Source organism: Mustela putorius, unplaced genomic scaffold, assembly GCF_011764305.1.
Source record: "Mustela putorius furo isolate JIRA1106 unplaced genomic scaffold, ASM1176430v1.1 tig00003942_pilon_pilon_pilon, whole genome shotgun sequence".
In the NCBI taxonomy this organism is placed as follows: Eukaryota; Metazoa; Chordata; class Mammalia; order Carnivora; family Mustelidae; genus Mustela; species Mustela putorius.
In genome coordinates this window covers 14,345,777-14,366,669 of record NW_025422087.1, presented here as the reverse complement: position 1 = coordinate 14,366,669, position 20,893 = coordinate 14,345,777, and the positions used below count along the sequence as shown (strand labels likewise).

The following is a 20,893-nucleotide window of genomic DNA, read 5'->3' as shown; positions in this document are numbered from 1 at the left end:
CAATACTCCTTAAAAAGGTTAAGGAGATGAACAATTTAAAACATTGGGATATGATATTTTGGGTTATAGGAGTATTCACTAAATGACACTTTTCTGTTCATCAGGAAGGACGAATGCCCATCCCAACGAAGATGCTATGGGAGACAGATAGCTGTAAGAGAGGGTTCCTGTTCCCGAGGCTCTTGGACTTGAGTCACGTATGAAACTTGCAAGAACACAGAATGACACTGAGGTACTTACAGCTAACCTATTGCACACCCACCACCTGCCAAGCACACACGTACATTATCTGGTTAGATTGCGATAACCACCCTCATTTCTCGGGAGGAGGAATTGGGGTCTGCCCGTGGTCATACTGTTGGAGGAAGAGGCTGACCCAGGGTGTGACTCAGACGCCGACTCCAACTCTGATAAATTCTCATCCTTACAGAGTTTCTGCCTGCAGCCCTGACTTGGCGGCAGTACCCGCAGGTTGGGAGGAAGAAGCCAGGAAGGCTCACGAAGGTCAGAGAAGGGACAGGACCCAGGGACAGTCCAGTGAAAGGCGGAAGGGCGTCCCACAGAGAAGCCAAGGATACTTGTGGTTTTTTAAAGAAAAGGGAAGAAGTTTTTTGTCTGAGCCTGTGAAGAGCGGCCCGCTCTTGAAGTCCGCACAAGAGGAAACCGGAGAGGGATGAAGAACCCTGAAACCCACGAGTAGTTCCGTTTGCATCTGATTACAGGTGCAGGAGAGCCAAGGTCCATGCGGGGACAGAATTAAACTTCCGACCCAAGAGTTTATGTTTTAAAAACCCATCATTTTCCTGACTGCCTTGTTTTTCTTTAGTGTTTTACCAAAGTATGTGTTCCTAAGAGTTCTGATTTTATTTTACTGATTTTGGAACTTCAGATAAAAGGTTTTATTACTGTATTTACGCAGTCTCACTGCTGTATTTATGAACACACTTAGATTTATTTATCCATTCTACTGGTGAGTGGATATGATGAACATATCTCAAGTTGGTGAACATATCTCAATGGTGAGCATTCTCAAGTTTTGGGCTATTACGAATAATGCTACAATGAACATTCTGTTATATTCTTTGGATCAACTTACATATTCATTTCTTATGGGTAAGCACCTACGAATATTGGGTCATGAGGTATGGTTTTTTGTTTTTTGTTTTTTTTTTTAAGTAGGCTCCATGCCCAGCATGGACCCCAAGGTGGGGCTTGAACTCATGACCCTGAGATCAAGAGCCGAGCTGAGATCAAGAGTCGGATGCTTAACTGAGTCACCCAAGTGCCCCAGGGATATGTATTTTTAATACTCATAGCTAAAATCAGTTTTCTAAGATGATTTTAGTATTTTTAAAAAGGATTTTATTTATTTATTTGTTAGAGAAAGAGAGATGGCACAAGCATTTCTATTACTCCCCTATCCATGTGAACTCTTAATATTATTGGTCTTTCAAATATTAGTCCTTTTGGCTGATGTGTTGTGATATATCATTTTAGATTTAACTTTCATTTTCTCATGAGTAATGAGGTTAAGCACCTTTCAATTTACTGGCTTGTATGTCTTTTGCTTACTGACTGGTAGTAGTTCTTTTTATTGCAAATATTCTCTTCTATTTGTTGACTTTTCTTTATATTGTCTGAGCTGTTTCTTTTGATGATCAGAAAGCCAAAATTTTAATGTGCTTCAATTAATGTTTTCCTTTATGGTTAGTTCTGTTAAAAAAAAAAGATCAGCGTTTAGGGTCATAAACATATTCTCCTTCCATAGTTAGGTCCACAGTTCAACTGCAATTGAATTTTTATATATGATGTGGGGTAAGGATCAAATTTCTTTCTTTTTTTTTTTTTTTTTTTGCTTCTGGATATCTAATCACCTAACACTATTTATTGAACTGCAGTATCAGCTTTGTTATAAATCAGATGTCCACGTACATGTGGGTCTGTTCCTGGGCTCTCTGTTCTGCTCCATTGGTGGTGGTGTTTGTCCTGTGCTGGGACGCCCTGGATAAATAATCCCACTGTCCTAACTAAATGTCCCAAATGTTGATATTTGATATAGCAAGTCCTTCCAGCTTGTTCTTCATCAACATCCTAGACACACTGGCTCTCCACCTTCTCTTATAACTTTCAGACTCCGTTTGTCAGGCAAGATACACACACACACCTGCACTCCTACCTGCTGCAATGCTGACTGGGATTACACTGGGAGTACAGACCCATTTGGGAAGAACTGGCAGCTTCAGGATGCTGAGTCTTTCAGATCATAAACATGGCATAACTCTTCGCTTATTTAGGTTTCTTAAAATTCATCTTAATAGTATTTCATAGCTTTGTTCCTGTAGGTTTTATACAACTTCTGGGTGGATTTGTTCTGATGCTGTGATAAATGGTGTCTACAAATACTGTGCACCCTGTTTGTTGCTGGTGTAGAGAAATGCAGTCAGCTTCTGTGTACTGACTTTAATTCCAGAAACTCTGAGAAACTTTACTAAACCTTTATGAATTCTCATGATGTACCCACAAGGCCTCTTGGATTTTCTAGGTACTTATCTGGAGGAATTTCTGTTTTTTTCATTTTTTCTTCTTTTCCAATCTTAGTAATATTTACTTTTCTTGCCGTACTGAACTGTCTAGGATCTCTGCCAGGGTGTTAGATACAAGTGGAGCTGGTGGATATGCCTTTGTCATGTTTCTAGTCTCTAAGGACAAACTTTAACCGATGCTTCATTGTTTCAATTCTGATTTCTTCTCTGGCCTATGGTTAGTTTGGGAGTAGATGTCCTAATTTCCAGAAATATGGGGATTTTCAAAGAAACTTTTAATTATTCACTTCTGGCTTGTCTTTTGGACAGAAAACATGCTCTGTGATTTCAGTCCATCAACATTTGTTGAAATCTTTTTATGGCTGGTTATATGGTCAGTTTTGGCAGTGTTCTAGATGTGCTAGCTTAGAATGTGTAAGGTTCAGGTGTAGGCTGCCATGTATGCCTATGAAGTCTTTTTGTTGATGGTACTTCTTGAATCTCTATTCTTACTGATTTTTGTGTTGTTGTTTTTTTTCTATGAGTTACAGGAAGAAGTGTTAAGATCTTTCACTATGATTGTAGATTTGTCCATTTTTACCTGTAGTCCTTTTAATGTGTGCTTTATAGATTATTTTAAGTCTGATTATTAGGTAAAAATAAATTCAGAATTGATAAAACATTCTTGGAGACTTAGACTGGTTCTTATTATAACATAAACGTATTTAATTCTAGTAATCCTTTTTTACCTTAAAATCTATTTTGCCCTTTTTTGGTAATCTGTGGTATGTCCCCCCCCCCTTTTTTTACTGTTGACCTTTATGTTTTAGATAGGTCCTTTCTAAATAAATAACTTATGGTTTCTGTTTTGTGCTTTGGTTTATATTTTTATATAATCTTAGACTCTTACCCTTTAAAGTGGACCTTTTAGACCACTTACATGTAATGTAATTATTGATATATTTAGGTTCAAGTTGGTTATGAGCACTATGAAAATGAGAAGCCAGTATTTGCTTCTGAGACATTTTGTAGACTGAATGGTCAGTTTAAGTTGGGTTATCATGGGGGAATCAATCTAAAATTACTCTTAGGGGATGAATAAAAAAAAGTCTATTTCTTTTTTATCCCCTCAACATAGATAGCTAGACAATAATTATTTATTGATAAATGTGACATCTATATTTTTGGTTCTTTCTAAGAATACTACCTGTGGCTCAGTAGCTTCACCTATTTTACTTTTTAAAGGTTTTATTTATTCATTTTTAGAGAGAAGGAGCGAGTGAGTGCAAGGAGGAGCAGTGGGAGAGGGAGAGGGGGCCTGATCCCACAACCCTGAGATCAGGACTTGAGCCAAAACCAATAGCCAGATGCTTAACTGACTGAGCCACCGAGATGCCCTGAGTTCACCAGTTTTATTAATGAAAGGGGCTTCTGGGACATAAATATTTATTAGGGCTGGGCAGTAGGATTACAAGGAGTAAGAGGATTTTCTGTGACTTTTGCCCAGATGATAAGAAATAAGAGATGTAACTAGCTGAGGCATGAGAACTATATTTAAAAAAATTTTTTTTGGTGGGGGACGCCTGGGTGGCTCAGTGGGTTAAAGCCTCTTCTCATGCCTCAGGTCATGATCCCGGGGTCCTGGGATAGAGCCCTGCATTGAACCCCGCATCCGGCTCTCCGCTCAGCAGGGACCTGCTTCCTCCTCTCTCTCTCTGCCTACCTCTCTGCCTACTTGTGATCTGTCTGTCAAATAAATAAATAAAATCTTTAAAAACATTTTTTTTAAAAGACACAGAACAAATTTCAGTGTTTTCCTTTATCAAAACAATTTGGGGAAAAGATCCCCGCAAACAAACAAACAAATAAACAAGCAAACAAAAAACCTCCACAACACTCACACACAAAATTCAAACCAACAGCAGCCACTTAACTGGATAATAGAAATACATTAGTACCTCATGCTTCTGCGCCATGGCTTCAATTAAGGAAAAGTTAGGAGACAAAGGAATGTTGTTTTTAGTGCAAAGATTCTTCCATTTGTTCACAATTAACTGGCGAAATTCTGCTGTTAACACTCCACTGTAGACAATGCACGCTGCTGAAATAAGCATGTCGCCCAAAATTCCTTCCAACTTCCTGTCTATTTGATTGATTGTTTCTTGCCATCGAGTCTAAATGTTACATAAAAATGAGTTCTTACCATTTGACATAAAATACACTGTTATGAGACATTTAAGATATTTGTGGTCTCCAACTTGATCTAGCATTGCTATTACTATTACTGATCTCATGTGTGTTTGCATTAAAATTAGTAATGGATGATATCTACAGGGAATGTGAGTCCTATTCTTGGATTTGTCAACAGTGTCATATTTTTTAGCACCAATAGCCATGTCAAGTCCTTTGTGTCATGGAACAGGGTAATCTTTAAAACAACAATTCATTATATTATTAATGGTGTTGCGTAATAATCGTGACCAATATGCATTGAATCCTTCCATGTCTAACAGGCATTTTTCTTTGAAAATCTCATCTGACCTTTTCAATCTCCTATAAAGTAAAAGCCACTGACTTCATTTTAAGACCATGAAGTTGAAGTTTAAAGATCAGCGGAAATTCTAAAAAAGAGACAAAAGAGGTCTGAGGATTGACAACAGAATATCCTACTCTTCTCCCTTATGACGTCTCATTCCTGTTAGCCACCCCTGGTTTATGCATTTGGCTTAGGTTGTACCCGTGCTCCACAGGGAAAGTCAGTGACAGGTTCACTGTGGACCTCATCAGACTGGAGACCGGAGGTCTGGGGAGCAAGAGAGTCATGTTGGATCCTTGGCAGTCTGTCGCCCGTTTTAGGAACTACTTGACCAGAATGCCTTTATTTTTTATCGAGTGTCTCCTGATCTCAATAAAAAAGAACTGGACGATAACTGGATTGTAGTTTCAGGAGGCCTGTGATACAACCCTGGGTGAAAACAGCATCTTGGGGCTTCTGGAGACCCAAGGAATTACTGGAGGAGATACAGAGCCCCCGAGAGTCATGCCTTCTCCTCCTCCAGCGCGGTGAGGAGAACAGACGCACACTGCAGGCGCCTGGTGGCCAGGTTCCTCCTGTCGCCTAAGAGTTGCTTTTCCACAACCATGTCTTTGTAGGCTCCCTGCAGAAACAGGAGATGTTCTTCAACCTGAAAGACAATGCATTCATCATTGGGACCCACTACTACTCTCATTTGGCCTCAAGAGTTTAACTGTCACTTTAACTGTATTTTTATAAATCCAGTGGTGGCCACTTCATTTCCACAGCCTGGAAAATCTTCCTGGGGAGATGGGCTATGTTAACACTAAAAACATAGCAGATAAAGGATTCCTTCCTACTCCAGCTTGTCTTTACGAGGCCACTTTCCTCAGCAGGCTTTCGTATCAGCCCAGCATATGAAAATTCATCATTTTCTGATTTCTTTTTCACACAGAAAACGTTATATCCTATCTCCTTCTCCAAGAAAATGACTGAACCTTTTCATTGCAGATACACCAACCAGCCCGGTGGAACTAACGGGATTCTGAAGCGAGGCTGGTCGGGCGGAGGGGCTTTAAACTGTGCCTGGGCTGCTGGGAGAAAGGTACCACCATGAACAGCTGACAAAATGATATTTTGAACTCAGCACGTATCTTGATGACACCTTTGCTCAAAAGTATTTGGTGAATTTCTATAGAAATGATCGCCCATGGATATGGCCCAAAGTTTTGGACCAGCCAATAAAATCTGACCCCAACCTCCCTCCCCAGTGTCCTTTCCGTTCCAAGATTACCCTGTAGCCAGACTGCTTCCTTCTGCATTTTCTCCACACTCCTTAAATGTTCTTGTCTCTGGGGTTTGGCCTCCCATCCTTCCCTTATGCCTGAAATCCCAAGGCATTCTTTCAAGTCCTCATCACAGTCCAGCCGTTAGGAAGCCTCAGGCCTGTCCCATCCAAACTGATGGATTGTTTATAACCACTGTTTGAGAAGTGCTTATAAATTACCTGATATTATTTCTTGGGTTGTGGCCTTATTATCTTTACACTATCTTTATATTGTTATTTATATTTTATATTTATATTTTATATTTATATTTTTTAAAGATGTTCATGTCTTCTCAAAGTCTTTGAAGACCATGTTTAGCATGGAAACTTGAACACCGTATGTTCATGGAATCATAAATACAAAATTGTGCTTATTGAACGCACTTTCTAACTTATAATTTTTCCTCCTAAAGATGTTATCCTGGTGAAAATACCTAATTAAAATTATATATACATGTTAGCTATTTTTGGCATGATGACTCTAAAGATTTGCTTCTTGCCGGTTCACCAATAATAATTACTCTGTTGTTTTCACTCTGATATAAAATACTGCTTTTGTTTGCCTGCTCATTCCTTCTGATTTGATTATTCTGAGAAAACATTCATGCTACTATTACTCATGACCTCGTGAGCTATATAGTCAAGTGTAGGATTTACTGATTCAACTGAACACATGAAATTCTTTTTTCCTTTGTTCGCTTTGTACTGTCATTTGATTTATTTTCTTTTAGTTCCAGTACAGCTAACATATAGTGTTATATTGGTTTCAGGTGTGCAATATAGTGAATCAACAATTCTATACATTGTATAGATGTATACATCTATACAGTGCTCTTCACAAGCGCACTGCTTAATCCCCATCCCATATGCCCCCCTCCCCCACCCACCTGCCTCCCCTCTGGTGACCACCAATGTGTTCTCTAGAGTTAAGAGTCAGGTGGTTTTCGTTTTTGTTTTGTTTTGCTTTTTCCTTGTTCATTTGTTTTGTAAATTCCACATATGAGTGAGATCACATGGCATTGGTCTTTCTCTGACTAATTTCACTTAGCATAATATGCTCTAGTTTCATCCACGTCATTGCAAATGGCAAGAACTCATTTTCTGATGGCTGAGTAATATCCCATTGTGCGTCTACACCACATCTTCTTCATCCATTCATCCGTCAGAGGACACTTGGGTTGCTTCCATAACTCAGTTCTTGTAAATAATGCCATGATAAACACAGGGGTGCATTTAAGGACCCTCCATCCTGCTGTCCACAGTGGATGCACCAGTCTGTATTCCCACCAACAGTGCATGATGGTTTCCTTTTCTCCATGTCCTCGCCAACACTTGCTTCTTGTGTTTTTGATTTTGGCCATTCTGACAGGTATTGTGATTTTGATTCACATTCCCTGGTGAGTGATGTTGAACATCTTTTCATGTAAACCCATGAAATTTCTCTTATATGACAGGCACTATGTTCCCCCAAATAACATTTTTTTTAAGAAAAAAATTTTTTAAAGGTTTTATTTATTTACTTGACAGACAGAGATCACAAGTAGGCAGAGAGGCAGGCAGAGAGTGAGGAGAAAGCAGGCTCCCCGCTGAGCAGAGAGCCCCTGCGGGGCTCGATCCCAGGACCCTGAGATCATGACCTGAGCTGAAGGCAGAGGCTTTAACCCACTGAGCCACCCAGGCGCTCCCTGCCAAATAACATTTTTAATGAATGTTCATGTGATAGCACATGTTCTGCCATTATTTATTTCCCCTAAAGTTCCCTAGATTTTTTGGAACTATTTTTTATTTTAGGGCCCAGGTGAACAAGAGACCTATTTTTTTAAACATTAAAAAAAAAATTTATTTGACAGAGAGAGAGACATCACAAGCAGGCAGAGAGGCAGGCAGAGGGGGAGGGGGAAGCAGGCTCCCTGCAGCGTGGAGAGCCCACCCTCGGGGCTCCACCCCAGGACACTGAGACACCACCTGAGCCGAAGGCAGAGTGGTGGCTCAGTGGGTTGGGCCTCACTGAGCCACCCAGGCGCTCATAAGATCTATTTTTAAAAGAGGAGACAATACATAACTGAGTGAGGAGAAAATCTCAATGGAGAGCTTAAAATCAGTGGAGTTAACTACTATACTAACTTTCTTTTTTTTTTAAAGAGTTTATTTATTTGACAGACAGAGATCACAAGCAGGCAGAGAGGCTGACAGAGAGAGAGGAGCAAACAGGCTCCCTGCCGAGGGGAGAACCCGATGCAGGGCTTGATCCCAGGACCCAGAGATCATGACCTGAGCCGAAGGCAGAGGCCCAACCCACTGAGCCACCCAGGCGCCCCTACATTCACTTTTAAAATACTAAGTGTATCCATTAGTATTTTATACACATTTCAAATACACTTGAGTTCAAGGAGTTAAAATATTAGAAACTTCTCGTGAAGGCCCTGGTTGCAAGCTAGAAGGGAATGTACCCTTATCCTAAGTAAGGATTTGACTGAAATTTAGAGTTTATTGTTTTTCTGCTCTACCACTTAATAGGAAAAACAAATCGGCAATATTATGAATAATTATTTGTCGGGTAAATGAATGAAAATACAAAAAATACACAAAAGAATCATGAACATTGAGAGAATTGAGTAAACCACCAAACTTGAGAATACCAAGCATCAAAGAATATGTAACTGGGAGTTCCAGTCCAAGATGGTGACAGAGGAGGCACCCGAACCCACCTGCTCCTGTGGACGAACATACGGCTATGCCCAGAGCAACTCCCCGTGAGAAAGACTCAGAACCCGGCTGAGCAGCTCTGACACCCTGGGCCAGTGAGAAGTACCCACATCCAAACAGGCAAGGCTGAGCTTTTCACCATAACCCCACCTCTGGCACGGTGACACAAACAGAACTCCCGCTTCCTCCTGAGGGCAAAGGTTTGGAAGCTGACATCTAGTGTCTCTCTCAACTTTTGCGACTGAAAGCCAAGTGGGCTTGTGTCCACAAGACCCACCTGATGGGAGCAAATCCTTACTAACTGGCCATGGCCCTCAGGGCTCAGCACAGAGGGAGCAGAGGGAAATGCCTGTCTCCCAGTCCTAGCTTTAAAGAGGCCTATTTGAAAGAGGCTGTAACCTGAGGGTCAGGCTGCTAGTTTAGCACACATTTGGGGGTTGACTGTGATTTCCCCAGAGCCTGGGTGCTGGTAGGTGCCCCAGTCTTGGTGGTGGCGGCCCAGAGGATACACCCCTTGAGCACCTGGCTCTGGCAGCCAGCAGAGCCTATGTCTGTGGGTCCCAGAGAACTACAGCAAACAAAGAAACAGTTCTTAGGTGCTCAGTGCTGAGGACTCAGACAGAAACACCCACCTCCCAATCTGTCCCCGAAGAGAACTAGTTACACAGGCTTCCAAGGAGCCTGCTCTAGGGGTTGACTGAGATGCTCCGCTCTGGGACATTAACAGGTGTTGGCACACCCTGAGTTCTGGGAGCCCCTAAAAACAAACAAGTTTGCCTGGGCACTGCCACAGTGGGGGAGAGAAGCCGAAGCTCAGGTTGGACTGAGGAGTTTCCTCTCCTGTGCAAGGCCATACTGTCAGGACAGGGAGATGTGGCCATTTTATCAAATGCACAGAGACCAACACAGAAAGTCAAGGAAAAAAAAAAAAAAGAAACACAATTATTCCAAACCACAGAAAAATAAAATAACTGTCCTGAAAAATAAAACTATAGATGAATATAGCCTTGATGAATATAGATGCAAAAATTCTCAACAAGATACCAGGAAACTGAATTCAAGAACATATTAAAAGAGTTGTACACCATGACCGTGTAGGATTTATCCCTGGGTTGCAAGGATGGTTCAACATATGCAAATCAATAAATGTATTACATCATATTAAGAGAAGGATAGAAGTCACATGAGCATCACAATAAATGCAGAAAAAGCATCTGACAGAATATAATATCCTTTCATGGTAAAAACCATCAACAGATCATGTATAGAAGGAACAAACCTTAAGATAATAAAGGGTAGTTAATACAAACCCACAGTTAACATTATACTCCCCGGTGAAGAACAGAGTTTTTCCTCTAAGACCAGGAACAGGATAAGGATGCCCGCTCTCATCATTCTTACTTGTTATAGTATTGGAAGTCCTGATCAGAGACTGATCAGCCTCTTGATCAGCCTCTGATCAGGACTTCCAATCAGGCAAGACAAGGAAATAAGTAGCACCCAAATCAGAAAGAAATTAAGGAAAAGTGTCACCATTTGCAGATGAGATGCTTTTGTATATAGAAAATCCGAAAGACTCACCCCCCAAAAACTGTTAGACCAAATCAACAATGTTAGTGAAGTTGCGAGATGTTAAGATCAATATCCAGAAATCAGTAGCATTCCTGTATGATAATAAAAACAGTATGGCAACAGGATAAAATAGACGCACAGAGTAATGGAACAGAATAGCGCACCCAGGATCAAAGCCTGGCATGTATGGTTAAGTAATATTCAATGAGGGAGCCAAGAACAACCACTGGGGAAACGATAGTCTCTTTGACAAATGGAGCTGGGAAAAACATGCAGAACAATGAAAGTGGACTCCTACTTTACACCATTTACACAAATTAACTCAAAATAAATCAAAACACCATAAAACTCCTAGTAGAAAATGTAGGGAAGAAACTGCTTGACATTGGTCTTGGTGATGAGTTGTTTGGATTTAACACCAAGAGTGTACAAAACCAGAAGTCACCAACAAGGACTACATCAAAGTTTGATCAAAAGAAAGACTACATCAAGGAAAATGAAAGGGTAATCTACGTAATGGGAGAACAGTTTTGCAAAAACAGTTGGGTAAGAGGCTAATATCCAAAATATATAAAGAACTTCTACAGCTCCATAACAAAACCCCAAACCATTGATCAGAAAATGAGCAGAAGATAGGGTCTCCGAGGGGCTCAACTGGGTAAGTGCCTGACTCTTGATTTAGACTCAGTCATGATCTTAGGGTTGTGAGGTAGAGCTCCACATTAGGCTCTGTGCTTGCCGAGGAGGCTGCTTGGGACTCTCTCTCTCCTTTCCCTTTGCCCCTCCCCCATTTGTGTGTGCTCTCTATCTCTCAAAAAAAAAAAAAAAAAAGAGCAGATGAACTAAACATTTTTCCAAAGAAGACATGAGGAAATAGTCAGTATTGGGGTACCTGGGTGGCTTAGTCATTAAGAGGTAATATCTCACACCTGTTAGACTATGTATCACCAAAAAAAAAAAAAAAAAAAACCTCACCAAAAACAGAAAAAATAACAAATTTTGTGGTCCCATACAAATTCTAGAATTGTTTGTCCTATCTCTGTGAAAAATGCCTTGGAATTTCGATAGGGATTGCATTTAATCTGTCGCTGGCTTTGGGTAGTACAGACATTTTACAATGTTAATTCTTCCTAGGCATGAGCATGGACTATCATTCCATTTATTTGTATCTTCTTCCTTTTCTTTCCTCAATGTCTTACAGTTTTCAGAGTATAAGGTACAGTACCAAGGAGTTGCTTTCAACTCCTTGGTTAAATTTATTCTTAGGCATTTTATTTATTTATTTTTTTGACACAATTGTCAATGTGATTGTTTTCTTAATTTCTTTTTCGGATAGTTTGTTGTTGACGTATAGAAACACAACTGATTTCTGTATATTGATTTTGCATTTTGTAACTTTACTGGCTTTGTTTATTTTACTAATTTTGGTTGAATCTTTAGGAATCCAAGTTAATGGTTTGTTAATGTTGATGATCTTCTCAAAGAACCAATGTTTGGTTTCACTGATTTCCTCTTGTTTTTTGATTATTTTGTTTATCTTTGCTCTAATATTTATTATTTCTTTCCATTAGCTATATATTGGGTTTAGTGTGTTCTTTTTCGAGTTCCTTAAAGTATAAAGTGAGGTTATTGAGATCCTTCTTTTATAAATTTAAATATTTTATTTATTTATTTGACAGAGCATAAGTAGGCAGAGCAGCAGGCAGAGAGAGAGAGAGAGGCTGACTCTCCACTGAGCAAGGAGCCCAACTCGGGGCTTGATCCCAGCACCCTGGGATCATGACCTGAGCCAAAGGCAGAGGCTTAACCGATGGAGCCACCCAGGCACCAAGGACTTTCCTTCTTTTTAAGGTAGCAGTCCACAGCTCTGAATGTCCCTCTGGGCACTTCTTTCGCTGCATGCCAGGAGTTTTGAGATGTTGTGCTCTGTTTTCATTTATCTCTAAGTATTTTCAAACGTACCTTATGATTTCTTCGTTGGGTCACTGATTGCTCTGGGGCTCATTGTTGGATCCTCACGTATCTATGAATTTTCCAGTTCTCCTCTGTTCTTGGTTGCCAACTTCACTCCTTGTGGTCAGAGAAGATACTTTGTAGCCATCTGCCTCTAAGAATCCAGGAAGACCCACTCTGTGTTCTGCTGCTGGATGCAGTGCTCGTAGGTCTTGCTGGTTCGTCGTGCTGCTCATTCCTCTTTCCTTATCTGGTGGTTCTATCTCAGACCTTTTAAATCTCTGATTTTTTGCTTATTTAGGCTTTCAAGTTTATTTTTGGTTGACTTTTAGTGACTAAGAATTTCCTGAAAACCAGGCATATCATTCAGGTTTTTAAATTTACTTACACAGAATTTCTAAAAATTATTGAAAAACAACGAATGGATATTTCCATTAAATTAAAAATTTCAGGTGAGCCTTGAACAACACAAGGGTTAGGAATACCCCCGAACACACCCATGCAGCTGAAAATCCACTTCTGTCTCCCCAAAGCTTATTTACTAATCGCCTGCTGCTAAGTAGAAGCCTTACTGATAACACAAAGCGTATTTTGTATGTAACACGTATATGAAATTCTCATACTAAAGGAAGGTAGAAACAAGAAAATGTCATTATAAAAGTCACAAGGAGGAGAAAATACATTTACAGTGCTGTGCTGTGTTTACTGAAAACCATCCACGTATAAGCGGATCTGGCTGTTCTAGCCTGTGTTGTTCAAAGGTCAGCTGTATTTCTTCTCAAACTCCCTATTTACTAAGTTGTATAATGTGTAATTTTTTTTTTTAAATTATGAAGAAACCTTTTTCCTTTCCTGGGCTACTCCATTTTTGAACTTGCATGTGGGTCAGAAATGGGCTGACAGAGGCACGCCAATTGTATAAATATCGAACTATTTCTGCAGCGGTTGCTAAGTGGTCCCATGCCGCACCCTGGAGAGGGCTCCCAGCCCTACCCCTGCCCATCCCGGCCCTCCCCCCGACTATCCTGTCTTTGTAGGTGGCCCCCAGAACCCCACACTGCTCTGTGACTGGCTGGCGTCTGGGCCCCACCGGCTGTTGGATGGTTTACGCATCACTCATGGATGGGAGTGTATTTTGTGGAGCCCGTAAGTGCTTTTGAGTTAGCCCTGGGTTAGAGTGTGGTCGCCACTTAGAGGTTCAAGGTGTTGGACAAATTTACTAAATCTTTGACTTTAGTTTTCTCCCTTGGAAACATCTCCTTCTGAAAGGTGACTTGAGGACTGACCAAGAAATTTCGTATAAAGCCTCCACGTGGCACTGGGAGCAGAGTCTGTGCTCTGTAAATGTCAGCTATTAGTAACACATCTCTAAATGGGACTGTATACGTACATCATAAGTGGCAACAAAATAGTAGCAGTAAAATGACATGCCAGCATAAAATACATTCAGTAAAAATTTGTTAATTTTCTTCAAACTATCCAATACTTTTTATATAGCCAAGTTTGCAAGAAACGCCTGGTGGGGGGCAGGCAGGTGACATAAATGTTTGCAGTGTGTTGGAGGTTTATAGCCATGTGAGTGCCAGCCCATGGCTGCCAGAGCTTCTGAATTTTCAAGTGAAGACCAAAATTCAAATTTTAAATGAAATCCCCAGATTTGAGAATGTGAGAATTTCATTGAAATGGTGTGGGGGCGGGGGGAGGTTTGGGAGAAAGACCGTATACAGGCAAACAGAAGGTGCCATAGGGCTGCCTTTCCCTGCTGGCTCACCCCCTCTCAGAAAGCCTGTGAGTGGGCTGGCAACCTTGGTCCTCTCTCCCGAAATGACACCCCAGTTTTAACTGAACACCAAGAAGTTTAAGACAAAACCACATCTTTATAAAACAACAGAGTAATTTGATGTAAACAGGTTAAGGACAGTTTTTAAAATCACAGATTGATACTGGGTAAGTCTTTGGTAGACAGAAGTCACCAAGCTCTCCTGGGAGAAATCTGGCGAAATGGTAAATTAATACATTACTGACACAGTAATATTTAGCATTATTTAGTGTTTTATTATGTGAAAGGCACCTGTACATATAGCCCTGTATTATTTGCTTAATCACAATTAATCTCTTTACTACCTTTACTATTATCCTCATTTTACCCTAAACTGATGAAACTCTATGGAGGGAATGACCTCTTCTTGGTGTTTCTGACTAGTTCACAAAGCTGCTGCAAGTTTAACAAGCAAACAAATGTCTTACCAGCTGTAAACCTCTTTGTTTCTCGGCCAACCTTTGTCGTGCAATTTTGAGGACATTTTGAGCTTCAGCTACCCGGATTTGCTTAGGGACCACCACCTAAAAAAGAATGTCACAACGTTCAAGTGCTAAAAAATTGTCAATATTGCTGTTAAAAATGTTGCTTATGTTTGAAAGGCATTTCTAAGTGTCAGTTCTTCCAATTGGCTTTCCTAAAATTATGTGCACTAAAGGGATAGCAAGTAGTTTAATATGGTGAAATATATGAAAATTAGCAAATAAGACAAGAGCATAGTTGCCATAAATAAAATAAAATAATAAAAAATAAAATAAGAAATATAAATATTTATAAAATAAATTTATTTATAAGATAATTTATAAAATAAAAATAGAATAATAAAAACAGAAAACATAAAATTGAGGCCTGTTAGCATAGGATCTTGGATTAAAGTGGTTTTCATTAGGGGTGTTCTTCCCACAGCAGTTCCCATGCGCCTTGTGGCGTGCACCCTCTCCCTGGGGCTGGGCCGAGTGACTTGTGGGCTGGTGCCAACACTTGGGGGGACCATAGTCAGGGGGGCGACACTTGGGGGGCAGGACGTACCTTCCGTACTTCGTGGTAGTTATTCAGAGCTATGACCCAATGGCACATAGAGCAACAGGCAACTGACACGAGGGCAATCTTGTTTGGGTTGAAATCAGGTAAGGTTACAATTTTTTTCAGCTTCGTGAAGACCTAGAGATACCACAATTCCGTGCATTATGAGAAAAAGCAATGCTCGTGTCCTGCAGTTTTCCTCAGTCCCCATGAAAGTGAACTTGTATTTCCCACGAGAAATCCTCGGCCCTCCTCAGTCAGAGCTCTGGGGCCGCAGCTGGGACACAGTGACTCCAGCAGCTGCAGAGAGAAACCTCTGGGACGGACGCTTTGGACATCTCGTTGCTGCCTCGGCTGGCCTGCTGGCTCTGCTGGAGTTCCACCCAAGGGACTTGTGCCCCTGAGGTGTGAGCAGACAGACACCATCCCCAACCTTCTGTCCCCAAGGGGCACGTTGGCAGGGTATGGTTGCTACTTGAAGGGCTGTGTCATCTGCAGCGGAGGCAGTGAGGCCCTGGCCAGCTGGGGTCCCTGAGGACACTCTAGCTTCCCAGTCACCTCATCTATGGGCACAACCTTGTTTCCAGTTGGATACATACGATTTCTCATCTACTTTGGGGAGTCATCATCAAAATAAAATCTTTCTCAGACGAGGACTCCTGTTCTCTTCCTTCCCAACCAGGCACTTCCTCTCTTGCCTGGGAGGACAGAACAGCATTTTGCTACGTGATTCACATGGCAGGTGGTCTATTATCAACTTACTATTGGTGTTTTCATTATTGCTTAAAATACTGTTATGCTTTTAATAATTTCTTTCAATGAGTTATTATTTTAGCTTGACAGGCCTGTTTAAACAAAACCACAGGGAATCATTTTTGTTAAGAATGCTTCAGAGAGTCAGTAGTTTTACATTGATTCAGGAATAACACGGATCGCAACCTTAACATTCTGCTAAAAACGTCGCCTTGCTCATACACTACCTTATATTTCCTAATAGCACGGATCATCATGTAAGTAATTAATTGACTGTGGTATTAGCTGTGTGACATCTGGCCTCCCTATTACAATGTGGCCTTCGCAACACCAAGGAATGAATTGGTCTTGTGAGCTCTCATCATGTCTTATGATGTCCCTTGGACGGTGACTGAATGAACCGAGGACAGTGCCTTGTATGCATCTACCCAGCTGCCCCTGCATGGAGCTCTCAGCCCAGCTCCTGCCCAATACCCGGTCTGCATAGTCCTCCAGCCTCTTCACGTTTCCTGGTACTTGTTACTGCAGCAACCACTGCCTGGGACCCAACTCTTTATTTGCTCCCTGTGAGCACAGTGACAGATTCCCACAAACTGGGTGACCGAAAACAACAGCAGTTGATTCTCTGACCTTGCTGGGATGAGAAATCTGAAATCCAGGTTAGGTGGGATAGTACTCCCTCCTGGGGCCTGGGGGGGATTCTCTTCCTCTCCTTTTGCAGCTTCTGATGCCAAAGGCATTGGCTGGTGGCCATGTCGGTGGCATGTGGCTCTCTTACTGCTACCTAATGTGCCTCGGTCCAGGCCCTCCTAACCTCCCGCCGTCCCTGCCCATACCCCTCCTCTTCCTGCAATACGCACCTGTCCAGCGTGGCCTCTGGCTCTACTAGGGCCCTCAACTCCAATGCTTGCTCAGACTTTGGCCCTGCTTTCATCCTCCTTGAAGTCCGACGGTAAATCTCTATTCTGCTGAATTAAATCTGTTGCAGCGAAACCATTCCCTAGAGTCCAGGCTACCCCATTTTCTTCAATTTTTTTCTCTGCTCCAATCTGCCCCCCCATCTCCTCCAGCACAAATTCATATTTGTAAAGTGCTCAGAAGAGTGTCTGGCACTCGTTTGTTATATGAATATTTGTTACATAAATAAAAATCAATCTTCGAGATCCAGTTCAAGACAGTGACGTAGGAGGACCCTGAACTCACCTTCTCCAAATCTACAACTACATAGAGATCAACTATATCCAAAAGAAACCAAAAAGCTACCTGAATGACTCCTACACATTGGGCAATGAGAAGAAACACCCCTGGAACCGGGAACAGAAGCTGAGACGTAATCTTGCGGTACACCCGACTCCTGACACGTTACCCACAACTGGGAGGGAACTCACATCCCCAAGCTTCTCTCTTGACTTTTTAGGTCTGTACCTGAAAGAAGACCCCCAAAATACCTGGTTTGAAAGCCAACGATGCTTCCATCCATGAGACTCCCAAGGCCACAGTCAAGGGAGAAATAGTCCTGAAAGCGCCCCTGCAGACTCGTGCCTGCGCCCCTGCAGACTCGTGCCTCCGCCCCCTCCACAAGTTCCTAGTTGTTCAGTGACAGAGGCCCCTAGGCTTCTCTTACGGCTCTGACCTAAGGGTTAGTCTTCTGGTTTGACATATCTAACAAAACTAGCAAGAGAAGAACGAGTGAAGTCCAAAGTTAGGAGAAGGAAGAAACAATAAAAATGAGAGCAGAAGTAAAGGAAATAGAGACTAAAAACACAATAGAGGGGTGCCTCGGTGGCTCAGTTGGTCAAGCTTCTGCCTTCGGCTCAGGTCACAATCTCAGGGTCCTGGAATTGAGCCCTGCGTCGGGCTCCCTGATCAGTGGGGAGTCTGCTTCTCCCATGCCCTCTGCTGCTTCCCCTGCTTGTGCTCTCTCTGACAAATAAATAAAATCTTTAAATAAATAAACCAAAATAAAAACACAATAGAAAAGATAAATGAATCTAACAGGTTTTTTTGTTTTAAATTTTAAAGATTTTATTTATTTATTTGACAGAGAGAGAGGTGGCAAGAGAGGGAACACAAGCTGAGGGAGCTGGAGAGAGAGAAGTAGGCTTCCTGCTGAGCAGGGAGCCTGATGTGGGGCTCCATTCCAGGATCCTGGGATCATGATCTGAACTGAAGGCAGCTGCTTAACCAGCTGAGCCACCCAGGTGCCCCTAAGAGTTGTTTTTTAAAAAGACAACATTAGGGGCACCTGGGTGGCTCAGTGGGTTGAGCCTTTGCCTTTGGCTCAGGTCATGATCTCAGGGTCCTGGGATCGAGCCCCAGGTTGGGCTCTCTGCTCAGCGGGGAGTGTGCTTCCCCCTCCCCACTCTCTGCCTGCCTCTCTGCCTACTTGTGATCTCTGTCTGTCAAATAAATAAATCTTAAAAATAAATAAATAAATAATTTAAAAAAAGATTTAAAAGACAACATTAAATTGAAAAACCTATAACTAATTTACCAAGGAAAAAAGAGCACTGAAATAAATAAAATCAGAAACAAAAGAGATATTACAACTGATACCATAGAGATACAAATAGATAGATTATAAGAGACTGCTACTTACAATTATATACCAACAAATAGGACAATTTAAAAGAAATGAATAAATTCCTAGAAACATGCAACCTACCAAGACTGAATAACAAAACAGAAAATCTGGACAAAATAATTATTGGTAAGGAGATAGAATCAGTAATGAAAAACCTCCCAACATAGAAAAAGACCAGAACTGGTTGGCTTCAGTGGTGAATTCTATCCAACATATTGAAAAGAATACCAATCCTTCCCAGAGACTTCCAAAAAACAAAAAAGGGAACACATGTAAAGTCATCTTATAAGGCTAGTATTACCCTGATACAAAAACCAGACAAGGACACCAAAAAAAAGAAAATTACAGGCCTATATCCCTGATGAACAATGATGCAAAATCCTCTGCAAACTATTAGCAAGCTGAATTCAACAGTTCACTGAAAGTATCATAAACCATGATCGAGTGGGATCTATTTCAAGGAGTCAAGGATGGTTTAATATCAATTGATCAATCAATGTGATACACCACATTAACAAAGTGAAGGATAAAAATCACATTATCATCTTAATAGACGAAGAAGCATTTGACTAAATTCGGTATCCATTTATGATAAAAATTCTCAACAAGCTGGGTAGAGCTAGAAATATACCCATGATAAAGACTGCACATGACAAGCCCATAGTTAACATCCTACTCAATAGTGAAAAGCTGAAAGCTTTCCTTCTAACATCAGGAACAGGAGAAGGATGCTTATTCTCACCACTTTCATTCAACGCAGTATCTGAAGTCATAGCCAGAGCAACTAGGTAAGAAAAAGATGAAAGGCATCCCAATCAGAAAAGAAGTAAAAACTGTCACTATCTGCAGATGACGTATTCTATGTAGACTACCCTAAGGATGCCATCAAAAAATGAATTCAGTACAGTTGCAAGTACACCCAAAACTGAAGACACTGATGAAAGAAATTAAAGAAGACACAGTAAGTGAAAAGTTATTTTATGCTCATAGACTGAAAAAATATTATTAAAATGTCTGTAACACCCAGAGCAATCTACAGATTGAATGAAATCCCTATCAGAATTCCAATGTCATTTCCACAGAAATACCACAAAGGCCCCAAACAGTCCGATAATCATGAGAATGGAAAACAAGGCTGTAGGCATCACGCTTCCTGATTTCGAAGCTGTTAGTGATCAGGACAGTATGGTCCGGTCATAACACAGACACACAGATTGATAGACCAGAACTGAGTGTCCAGAAATGAGCCCATGTACATAGAATTGGTTAATTTATAACAAAGGAGCCAAGCACACACAATGGGGAGGGGCGCCTGGGGGGCTCAGTCAGTTAAGCCTCTGACTCTTCTTTCAGCTCAGGTTGTGATCTCAGGGTTGTGTGACTGAGCTCGGCATCAGGCTCCATGCCCAGCATGAAGATTTTCTCCCTCCCTCTACCCCTCCCCTGCTCTCAAAAAAATAAAAATAAAAATAAATAAGAATATACAATGATGAAAGGACAATCTCTACAAAAATGGTGTTGGGAAAACTTGACAGCCACATGCAGGAGAATGAAGCCGGACCCCTATCTCACCACACACAGAAATAACACAGAAATAAATGGGTTAAAGACTTGGAATATAGGCCCAAAGCCATAAAACTCCTGGAAGAAAACACCAATGGTGAGCTCCTTGACATTGATTTTGGATTTGATACCAAAAGGAAAGGCAACAAAAACAAGTAAATATGACTACATCAAACTAAAAAGCTTTTGCACGGTAAAGGAAACCATCAGCAAAATGAAAAGGCAACCTACAGAATGGAAGAAAATATTTGCAAATGATATTTATGATACAGTTAATATCCAACATATATAAAGAACTCCTCTAACTCAAAAGCAAAACAAACATACAAACAAAAACCAAACAAACAAGGGCACCAGTGTGGTTCAGTTGGTTAAGCATCCGCCTTCAGCTTACGTCATAATCCCAGGGTCCTGGGATCAAGCCCCATGTCAGGCTCCCTGCTCAGCAGGAGCCTGCTTCTTCCTTTCCCTGCTGCTGCCCTACTTACACTCCCTCTCTGCCAATAAATAAATAAAATCTTTAAAAAAATTAAGCAAACAAATAACACACCCCAAA

The 20,893-nt window shown here is 41.2% G+C and overlaps 1 protein-coding gene across 1 annotated transcript in view; it reads right to left on the bottom strand.

Annotated features, from left to right (window-relative positions):
• The window catches only part of DNAH14 (dynein axonemal heavy chain 14), a 333,925-nt gene that overhangs the window by 60,759 nt on the left and 252,273 nt on the right, over nt 1–20,893 (bottom strand). Inside the window, exons 63-66 of the mRNA XM_045069521.1 lie at nt 15,444–15,575; nt 14,843–14,938; nt 5,567–5,707; nt 4,481–4,696 (exon numbers count right to left, since the gene is read on the bottom strand). Coding sequence (XP_044925456.1) covers nt 4,481–4,696; nt 5,567–5,707; nt 14,843–14,938; nt 15,444–15,575 — 585 coding nt within the window. The remainder of the gene's footprint in view (nt 1–4,480; nt 4,697–5,566; nt 5,708–14,842; nt 14,939–15,443; nt 15,576–20,893) is intronic.